At 30.5% G+C, this 11,176-nt stretch overlaps 2 protein-coding genes across 2 annotated transcripts; both read right to left on the bottom strand.

The window, feature by feature from the left end:
* Positions 1–9,328: 9,328 nt before the first annotated feature.
* On the bottom strand, positions 9,329–10,288 carry LOC128668474 (uncharacterized). The gene is made up of 2 exons (XM_053741554.1): positions 9,688–10,288; positions 9,329–9,621 (listed from the first exon to the last, which is right to left on the bottom strand). Exons 1-2 carry the CDS (start codon positions 10,286–10,288, stop codon positions 9,329–9,331), a joined length of 894 nt encoding a protein of 297 aa, XP_053597529.1.
* A 45-nt stretch (positions 10,289–10,333) lies between these two features.
* On the bottom strand, positions 10,334–10,927 carry LOC128668473 (ATP-dependent DNA helicase PIF4-like). Its single transcript, XM_053741553.1, has one exon. It carries the CDS (start codon positions 10,925–10,927, stop codon positions 10,334–10,336), a length of 594 nt encoding a protein of 197 aa, XP_053597528.1.
* Between the last annotated feature and the right edge of the window lie 249 nt (positions 10,928–11,176).

Genomic DNA, 11,176 nt, shown 5'->3' with positions numbered 1-11,176 from the left:
CATAAGGTTTAGATAAGTAGTTATAAGGTTTAAAAAGGTATAAAATAAGATTTATAAAAAGGTTATAAGTGAAGTTAAAATTATAAAGGTCAATTAGGTCATGAGAAAATAAAAAGGTTTAATTGGTGAATTGAAATAGTAAATTATTTATAAGTTATCCTTCCTCATCCTTCTCTTACAATTAATTAAAATTACACCGACCCTGATGATCTAAGATCCGGTTCTGGGAGGCCGTTATCACTTCCAGTGGCGCCCTTAAAAAGGTAATTTAAGGACGACCAGAGTAACAGCATAGCCCTGTTATAAATCGTAGGATATAACGTTAGCTGCTGGAAATATTCAAACATTTGATTGAATCATCTCTTATTCGACTTTTGGTAAGGTTGTGTGAAAACTGGAACTTGGCCAGAAGAAGTGTTTCCCACACAAGACCAGACTTGGGTTTGCGATTGGACGTCTCTCGGAGGATTAGACTCAAATACGTCATCCAAAGGCTCAAAATGAGGATCAGGATTAATTAAATTTAAATCATATCTATTCTGGTTGGGAATATTTGGAATATAATTAACATTATTGCGATTGAAATTGTTATCTTGAATAACTTCGTTATTGTTATTATTAATTACGCGGTCATTATTATCAATTACATTATTGTTATTATTAACTAGAATTTTAGTGTCGCGATTATGGTTGATATCTGTATCATTATTTGGGTGATAATTATTTCGCGAATCGTTATTTTGATTATTATTATTATGTGTATTATTATTTATATCATTATGTTATTTAAAACATCAGAACGGTCATTTACTAAGTTCGGGACTTGTTGTAAATTATTATTTCCTATCGGAACATTTAAATTCCTTCTAATTGTTGACTGCTGGAACTATTATTATTCGGATTACTTATTGGGTTAGGGAGGTTATTTCCCTGGTCCGCTGCGTTATTTGTGCTGATAATTTGTAATTGGTTACCGAGGCTACGTCTAACGTTTGTCCTTATGTTAGCTGGTGTTGTTGTAGTAACAACGACGTTCGGGATCAGCGGCATGCTGGTAGAATTTGTTCGAGGTACATTTACACTCGATGCTACTGCCTGATTTTGTAGGGATGGTGTACGCACCACCCTCGGATGGTTGTTACAATACACCATATGAATAAATGACTCGCTTTCGATTGCAACTTGAATCGAATCATTCGGTCCTATACTTAAGAAGTTATTGTTACGTCTAACATGCAATCAAGACAAATATCATATACAGTCTCTAGTTTCGAGCCAAGACACTTAAGTCCTTTACTCGGGCGACGGAAACCTCGTCGATATAGTAATGAATATGAGGAATAAGATCAATATGAAGAATTATTCTAGAGAAATAATAATTAAAACGACTGGATAACTTACAATTGTTATTTATAAAATTTATTCATCTTCCATTGTACAAATTTGATGGTTGTTGTTGGTTGGAAGATCGTTGATTTTTTTTTGTAAATTGTATAGTATACCGGGCAAGGACCCCGTATTTAACGTCTGCTCAGTCAGTACCCCTGGGTGGATGTGGTTTGGCAGTATACTGAGAATTGAGAACCATGCGGAATAATTTCTTTAACGCGGCGCGTGGTACAACAAATATTACGACGGAGTTTTTGGCTTAGCTGAGATTAGAAGACTGGACAATTAGACCGAAAAACTGCGGGCTTATATAGTCCGAAATCGAGGGGGACCGAGCCGTGCCCCTGGATCTTGTACACTAGAAAAAAGGTGCTTGCTGTACCAGCGTTTAGCTTATGGGTTTTCTAGTGACTTCTAAATGTGCTTCTCCTCCTTCTTATGTTTAGAGAATTTTGTCTATACCAGGGTGCGATAGAATTTCAACATATAAATTTTTTCTTTTAATTTTTGTGTTCTCTACCCTGGTCGTAACATTATATCTCACAGCAACGTCTCATGCGCCAAATATAAGTATTTTTCATATTTCATAATTTTATTATCGACATTTGTGCTATATATATTGTAGAAAAAGACAGAAATAACTGTGAACGTATATTACAAGGAAAAATAAATCGCGGCAAACAAATTAATTTTAAAAATAAAAAACTTTTTTTTTAATTAAAATAACCATATAAAAATAAAAATATGTTGTTATGAAATATTTATCATAATTATTTAAATATGTTGTAAATCATTTTGGTATACCAGTCAAATATATTGTTACAATCCATGAAATAAAATTAATATAAGATTCACAATAAAAATATTTTAACAGTTTCAGAAAAAAAATTATTTCAAATTAATACAAGAGTTCTGGAAATTATGATTGCGTTTACAAAAGTATTTTGTCGGTTTTAAACTTATTTAAATTACTAATACGAACGAACAGAGTTTCTTGTAATTAACTGGTATACTGATATAATAAAGAAAAAAAAATATATTATTACGACTAATAATCTGACTTACTCATTGTTGATATAATTTATTCTTAATTTTCGATCCCAATTCTGGAATTGGACTTCCTTCCTTCCTTTCATTTGGTTGATTTTCGAGAGCTTAACTGAATTCACTTTTATTTATTTTCCACCATTAAGCGGCAACCTGCCTGCTCTAACTTATTTAACTTTATTATTAATATTATTAAGCGGCAACCCGCCTGCTTTAACTTATTCTGATTCTACTCTGTCGATCTTAAGTCGACTGACTCTTTTTTTTTGTTCATTTTCTCTAACTCCCCAAAGAAAGAAGAAGGTTGTTCAGTCGCGCATTTATAAATTTTATTATAAATTTATTATAAACTATATCTTTAAATTTACATATTTTTATTATATTTTTAAAATAATTATTTCGCCTAGACTTTATAATTTAAATTCATTTGCTTAAAATTATAGTCTAAATGTATGTTTAAAGATACACTTAAATTTTAGTTTTACTTAAGTTTTTAAGCTGCTTATTTGTTTATTGCAGTCTTCGGCTTAAAAATTATATTGAGTTGTCACTAAATAACTGGATTTTTTCCCAGTCATTAAAATATTATATTTTTAGAAAATATTCAATTATTCATATCAAAAGAGATGGGTATTCTCGCTCATCCTCTTATAATCATAAAGTTTACATTTGGGCAATTTTTTTTTTGTAGTTTGCATATTATAAAATTTAGTAGACGTACTGATATCTTTGGTAAACATTGCCATTAGGGTCCAGCCATACCGTTACCTTAATTATCTTCAGGTATGCCGTTGGACCCAATGACGTCAAACTTTGCACCTGGCCTCTCTCGCCACCTACGCCGTCCCAAAAACTGTCACCTTTTAATTGCTCCTTCCTCTGGTCATCTGACCCACTTGCCATTCGTTGAAAACTCATCCTATTTCCTATTTTCCGATTCCCACTACTAAATATTGTCATGACCCACGCTCTGGGTCAAGCTGCCTTTGAACATTGTAAATTTTTGTAATACCAGTTGCTTCTAAAATATCATAGCGCACAGTCGCATAAAATAACCTACTGATTTACTTAAATTTTGAGTATATTTTTTGGTGTAAGATTTATTGCAAGTCTTGCACGTAACATCAATCACTTGTCGTAAACCAACCGTGAGTCAAAACAAAGGTCCTGTTTTCTTAGGAGGGAAAAGCTAAGACCCAATGAAATCTATTTTTCTCTGGTATGGTTCCTCCCCCGCTACTTAAGTCCCAGAGCTTTGGACGGCACACTTTTCCTCCATCCTTAGTGGCTTGCCTCTTTGGGCGTGTTCTCATATTCTACAACTTAACTAACTTTTGACCTTCCTCCCCACTTTGATTTAAACAAATGAAAACATATAATCTTTTATTTATATTATTATTATTATTTTATCAATCTTAACTAATGAATGATGTTTGTTTTCTCTTTCTTTTAATAACTAATTATGATATATAGAAATATATCTTCAGAATAACTATAATATTCTAATAACGGAGAATATGAGTACTAGGAAAAGGAGAAATTAGTAAGTTTAGCCATTGTGGCCTTAAAAGTCATTTAAAGTTATATTTTGGAATTGGATATATAAATAAAAAATGAATTTCTTTAATATTTACTTACAGATGATCTGTTTAAATTATCAAGATTTTTCCTTTTCCTAGGATACTTTTCAAATTTCTGGTTTCTATCTCGAGAACTTGTATATTTCACCTACTTTATTACCTTTTCTATAGGTTTTCAGAGAAAAACCCATAAAAGTCGTGTTCGATGCATTAGGCCTTTCCGGAACCGCTGAATGCGCTCTCCGAGCAGAGACACTTAACTTTTTTAAATTTTTCTATAGTATAAAGAAAAATATGATTGCAGTAAATTATAAAAGAACTTATATTTCTAATGAACCGAAAACGGTTAGATGAGCTTATACAAAGTAAAGATAAAAAAAATTTTTAAAAATGTGTGCGTTTCGAGCGGACATTACAATGTCTTTTAATTTTTATTTGGATATGGTTATTTTAATGAATATTTTTATAAACGTTAATAAATTTTGAACGAATAATTTTCTCAAAATATCAATACAGCTTCTCAATTAAAATTTAACTAGGTGCTACATTTTCTTGCTGTCAAGTGAACTTAGGGGGGGAGGGGGGTATGGGCTAAAAATCGAAATTTTTTTTCTTTCATTTTCTTATAGCTACACATTTTAAGAATATTGTCTCCAAATTTGAGGTCGATCAAAGCAAAACTCTCGAAGTTATTAACTAATCGGTCTTCTTAGAAATTAGAGGCTGAAAAAATCGAAGCTGCTGCAGGGACTCTACTTCATGGAGCTGGAATCGATGATTCATTGTAAGTTAAAGAAAAAAATTTTTTTTTTTTACTTTTTTAGCATTTAAAACTTTACACGCATTTTCCTCGAAACTACTTTTTCAGAGTCCGTGAGCACTGCTATTTCAAAACTACATTACCGATTCATTTCAAACTTGGTACACACTTTCTACGTATAAAAAACCTCCCCCCAACGTTGAGTTTTAGAATTGTTTTTACATCAAGGGGGTTTCCCACCCCCAAAATGACGCAAATTTTCAGAAAACAATGGTAATTTTTATTTAAATTGACCACAAAAAATTAAAAAATGAAAAAAAAATAATCAGGGAACGTTGGGGGGAGGTTTTAACAATACATTGTTTAAATTTTAATGGTTTTTTTTTTCAGATAATTTCCAGCTGAGATACACTGCTCACCGCAAATCATCGTCTTTTAAAGACGTTCTGGAAAAAGCTCCATCACTGGCTTGTTTGCAAATACTATTACCTAAAAATAATTCATGAAAAAAGCGTTTTTTTATCCACGATTTAGCCCATAACCCCCCCTCCCCCTCCTTAATTTATCTTTCTCATGAGGTAAGAAAAGAAAATACCCAAATCTATTTTTTTCTACTTCTTAGATTTAAGTAGATCTAAACCATTTTTTCCACTGGCTCTAACGAATTTTAGTTTACAAAAATAATTTTTATGCTACTATATTCCTTCAAAGTAGAATCTGTGGTAATTTTAATAACTTACATCCTGTTTATGCTTATTTTATGATTCTTAACAAGATTGCTACGAATTCATTTTCAATTTGATGTATATTGAAAAAATTCGATCTGAAACAATCTATTCATCCCGTGGATCGAATAATTTTTCTCAAAGTCTCAACTTAGAGTGACCGAATTTAGGTTAAAAAGTCAAAATAGAGTTACCATAGATTTATCACGGTATATGGGCATAGAATATTATAATATTTTTACGGTCTTTTTACTTTATGAATTGGGGATTTATCTTTGACTTTTTTTTTACAAAAATAAGCGAAATCAGCCAGAAAAAAAATTTCATCTGTAAAAAAGTGCGCCGAGAATGCATCTATGAGTGAAAATGATCGAAATCAATATAAGTACCCCCGTGGCACATAATAAAAAGTTGAAATTTTGTTTTCCGCGAATTAGGTATAAGTTTTATGTAATATGAAAAAAAAAAAAAAAACAGTTAAATGGAAAAATTATAGAGATAAACTTGGCGAGTCGGTATCAACTTAAGTAAGTCATAAATTAATATAGTATTAAATCGCCAAGTTTATCCATATAATTTTTAAATTTAACTTTTTTTTTATATTGTATAAAAATTATACCTAATCCGCGGAAAAAAAATTTTAACTTTTTATTATGTGCCACTGAGGTACTTGGTGATTATTTTGATTTCAATAATTTTCACTCATAGATGCATACTTGGCACACTTTTTTTACAGATGAAATCTGTTTTTTGACTGATTTTATTAACTAGCTAAGAAATATTCTGTCTTTAACTGAACAGTTAATTACTTTACCAAGTATATGAGCTTATTATTTAAGTTGCGAACAAGTCAAAAAAATGTTTATCCTAACAACCAAAAACAATTGACGAATTAAGTATTAATTAGCTTTGATTGATATCTTTTAACGTTAAAAAAAGTAATAATTATTAATTAGTAGAAGTATTATTTATTATCAAAAAGAAATCATTAATAAACTTTTGAACGTTAAAAAAAAAAAAAATTAATGGACGATCTTATTGAATTTCCCTCTAATGAAAGCATTGAGGCCATTAAAATTGACACTAATGTGTGAGTTTCATTCATGTAAAGTTATAGCCTATTTCTTATTCGTAATTGTTGCATTTATTGATTTTTATGTTATAATTTTTTTAAAGTAAATTAGTGGGGTATGTTGATGAAATGGAGAGTAAAAAAGCAGTTAGTCCGAATAAAAATGTTTTTCAATTTATAATTAGTAATGAGACAGGTATGCACCTAAACGTCTCAGCTTAGAACGAGGACATTGAACGTACAGAAAAAGAACTTAAATTATATGATGTATAAATTACATTTCAATCATGATAGCTATCAATATTATCATTTTCTGGAAATTATTTACATTTTTACTACTTATAGATTATTCATTTAGAAAATGTAACGGCCGAAGTACTAAATATAATACGGGGAATTTCATGGGTGCTGAATTTTCTATACAAAAATTTATTATTATCGAAAACCTTGGTAAAATGGACTTTGAAAAGCATAAAATAATGATGTCCGATGAAAAGGACAATAAAAATTTATTAATGATTGATTTAAATCAAATGAAAGAAACCCTGCTGCCGAAAAGATTTCGTAAGAACTAAATTATTTAAATCTATAAAGAACCGACTCGTTTATTAAATTTACTTATTGACTTCTGCTTAGAAACATCTGGCTACATTAAAACTAAGTTTTCGGTTATTAAATCAGAAAATTCCTTATTTACCGATGCATTTTTTTCTATAACTGATGGTGAATGAAAAATGGAAGTGACTCTTCGTAATTATGATGGAAATGAAATAGAATAGGGAATGAAGGTTGAACTTTGTGGTGCACCATTGATTATAAGTAAGAGTTATGCGCTAAATAAATAAGTAATTATGTAACATATAATCTAAAAATAATAATTATTATTTAATAACTATTTATAGATAACCAGGTTCATTTAAATGTCTACTCTCCTAAAGACATAAAAAAATTAGTTGATAAAGAAAAGCGACCGTTGAATTGGATCCTCAAAGGAAAAAAGCCAATAATGCTCAAAGGATACAAATATAAAAAACAAAAAAAGGCCATTCGGTAGCACAAATGGAAAGTAGATTTTTCAATTAATCGATATAAAAAGTTAGTTTTATACATGCATATCTTGTGATATATGTTAGTGTATAGTCATGGCATGAAATTAAACTCATTTTCTAAGAGTGAGGGTAAAAAAGGACAACGATTATTTTCGATAGAGAACTTCAGATAGTTGATTTGACATAACATTATATATAGGTAATGTACCAAACTAACCTTCACATAAATAAAGTATTGAAAATTTAATGAGTTTGAGATCATAATTGTAATCGCTGTTACAATGGCAAGACCAGTTAAAATTATAGGACGTACAGGTACGATTGGAACATCATAAATAATAAAAGAAATACTTTTGAAATATAAAATAGCTGTAAAATTTACAGGTTATTCTGTTCACAGTAAAATACACGTGACAAAATTGTTTAATAATAGGAAATGCATACGTTATGTGGTATGAAAACTATATTTTCAACATTTTTTGATTCCATTAAAATTTTCAAGACTATCAAATTATTGGAAGAAATAGTCAAAACATAAAGCTTAAGGACATAAATTGAAAATTATTAGACGAGCTTTCAGATACTTTTTACGGAAATCGTCTATGAATGTGAGTTTTTAAGTTATATAAGCTTTAACAGTGATTAAAAACTCATTTTTACGAAAAATCATAACAATTCCAAACAGCCATAATTTCAAAACTATTTGAATGATTCAGCCCATCTTTGAACTTGATCAAGGTAATCACCTGTATAAAAAGTGTGAAAAATTTCATTAAGATCCGATAAGAACTGTGGGCGCTATCGTAATGACAAGACCAGTGATAATCATCAGGATTGGAGGTACATTTGATGCATCATGAATAATAAAAGAAATACATTTAAAATATAAAATAGTAGTGAAATTTACAGTGAATTTTAATGGGACAAGCATAAGTTATGTGGAATGAAAACCATATTTTAAACATTTTTTGATTCCATAAAAATTTTCAAGACTATCAAATTATTTGAAAAAATGGTCAAAACCTAAAGTTTAAGGTCATAAAGTAAAGCTTATTAGTCAAGTTTTAAAATACTTTTTACATAATTTTTCTATGAGTTTTGGATCCTAATGTTTAAAGTTATATAGACTTTAAAAGTGATTAAAAACTGATTTTTCCGAAAAATCGTTGAAATTTCAAACAGCCATAACTTCTAAACTAACCGACTAGTTCAGCTCATCTTCGAACTTAAACGCGGTAATTACACATAAAATAAGTGTAGAAAGTTTCATTAAGATCGGATAAGAATTGTAGACGCAATCGTGTCCTCAAAAGTCGGTTCTATTACATAAACATATATATATATATATATACTAGCAGCCACCCGCTCGCTTCGCTGGGCACACTATTAATTTTAATCTTTATTTGTTATATTAAATACAAAATGTATATTTTCTTATCGATAAATGAAGTGAATTTTTAAAATTTTTAGTCAGGAAAAATAGTACCAGTCAATGCATTTGTCATTCACAGATTTCCGCATCACCCATGAGGTACTGTGTATTGGAATGCGTCCTCGTTATTTAACGTTGCGGGATCCCCAGGAGTCATACACAACAAAAAAAGAATTAAGTTTTAACTTTTTACAAAAATTTATGTCTCATAATGAACAAAAATATAACAATCACTCAATACTTATCAATGAATAAAATTAAAAGTTTTATACAGTTACAAACTTAAAACTTCCTTGTAAACAATGTTTTTCGTCTTTTTTTCTGGTTGAAGAATAATCAAGTTGTCCGGTGAACTGACTCTTGAGCATGCCACGTAAAACTGACCATGAGAAAAACAATCATGTCTCAAATCTACACAAGCTAATTTTAAACTCTGCCCCTGCGCTTTATTGATAGTCATAGCATAGCAAACCCTAACAGGAAATTGTAGACGTTTGAAGTTGAAATGGTAGTCAGATGGAACCAAAGGAATTCTTGGAATAAATACGACTTCTCCTTCATGTTTACCTGTTAAAATTGTAGCTTCAATAATATTTTTATGTAAGTTTTTCACTTGTAGTCTGGTACCGTTACATAGTTTTGGAGGATTCAAATTGCGCAGTAACATTATTGGTGCTCCAATTTTAAGATTGAGAATATGAGATGGTATTCCGGGTGGATTGAGTGTATGTAAGAACTCGACAGGATAATGGACAGCATCATCAACTTCTACGACTGTATCAATAGATTTATACTTCATTTGATTAGTTGATAGCTTTTCTATAAGATAGTTGTTAATGCTATTCGCTGAATCATTCGTTGGAGTCAGAATAGCTCTTTCTTTTAGCCATGAAGAGCAATTAACTCCAATTTTATTGATATCTGGGTATATTTTATCAGTTAATGTAGTTAAATCATCAACAATATCACCTAGGTTATCCGGAATACTTATTCGTCCGTCAACTTCTGAAATTTGTCCATTCCCTATATCAATCAGTAACTTTGAAAATTCTTCTGCTCTCAAATCATGTTGTATATGAACGCGCATATTAATTTTCAAAGACAGTACGTTAACATGAGGCCATAAAACTGAGGATTTGAGACAGGCTTTGACTTCATCTGCACGTATACCTCGTGGTACAACAGGTAAAGTTTGTCTGAAGTCACCAGCTAAAACAACAGTTATTCCACCCATTATTCGGTCACTATTTCTTATATCCTTAAGAGTTCTGTTGAGAGCTTAAATAGCATTTTTGTGAGCCATAGTGCATTCATCCCATACTATCAGTTTTGCTTCTCTGATAACGTGAGCCATATAACTCTGCTTAGAAATATTGCATAGAATATTATCAGAATGATTCATTTCAAGAGGTAATTTAAATGTCGAGTGAGCTGTTTTGCCTCCGTGAATTAAAGTAGCCGCAATTCCTGAAGAAGCAACAGCAATAGCAATACTTTTTTCACTTCTAATTTTCGCAAGCAACAAATTAATCAAGAATGTTTTTCCCGTTCCACCAGGAGCATCAAGGAAGAACAATCGTCCAGAATCAGAAACGACACTATTCAATATAGATTCATATGCTTCTTTCTGTTCTTTATTCAGTATCGGAACACTTTTTATCACTTCTTCGGTTAACTTATCAGTGTCATAAGCTAATTCATTTAAATATTGTTGATTAATAATACCAGATTCTTGTTCTCGAGATGGTGAAGTGAGACCAAATTGTAAAAGAGTCTTACCTGACATAGCAATGACCATATCTTCAAGATTAATCAAACATTGATTGTAAACAATATCAATATCTAACTCAGAGTTTTCGCGATTCCTACTCATTCGTCTTTTAATATCGTCCGTGAAATTATCTCGATATTTATCCCATAATTTAATCGGATCTCCAACTTGGCAAAAAACTAACATATAAAATAATACTGTAGATGATTTATAGAATATTAGTATTTAATATCTTTCTTCTTGTATTCTAATGATTCCTCTGAATTTAATTGACAACTGAATTTGTTATTACAATTTATTTATTTTGACAGTTATTATAACAACGGTTACCATGGTAACCACCTTGATAAC

The sequence above is a fragment of the Microplitis demolitor genome, chromosome 8 (assembly GCF_026212275.2).
Source record: "Microplitis demolitor isolate Queensland-Clemson2020A chromosome 8, iyMicDemo2.1a, whole genome shotgun sequence".
NCBI classification, from domain to species: domain Eukaryota; kingdom Metazoa; phylum Arthropoda; class Insecta; order Hymenoptera; family Braconidae; genus Microplitis; species Microplitis demolitor.
Note: the sequence above shows the minus strand (reverse complement) of the source record. Positions and strands in the feature narration are given on the sequence as shown.

What these genes read in the sequence shown, in the direction of transcription:
- LOC128668473 (XM_053741553.1), bottom strand. Translation starts at nt 10,927, where the DNA reads ATGAGTAGGAATCGCGAAAACTCTGAGTTAGATATTGATATTGTTTAC.
- LOC128668474 (XM_053741554.1), bottom strand. Translation starts at nt 10,288, where the DNA reads ATGGGTGGAATAACTGTTGTTTTAGCTGGTGACTTCAGACAAACTTTA. An exon ending in TTTGAATCCTCCAAAACTAT is followed by an intron (nt 9,622 to 9,687) that starts GTAACGGTACCA and finishes CAATTTTAACAG; the next exon opens with GTAAACATGAAGGAGAAGTC.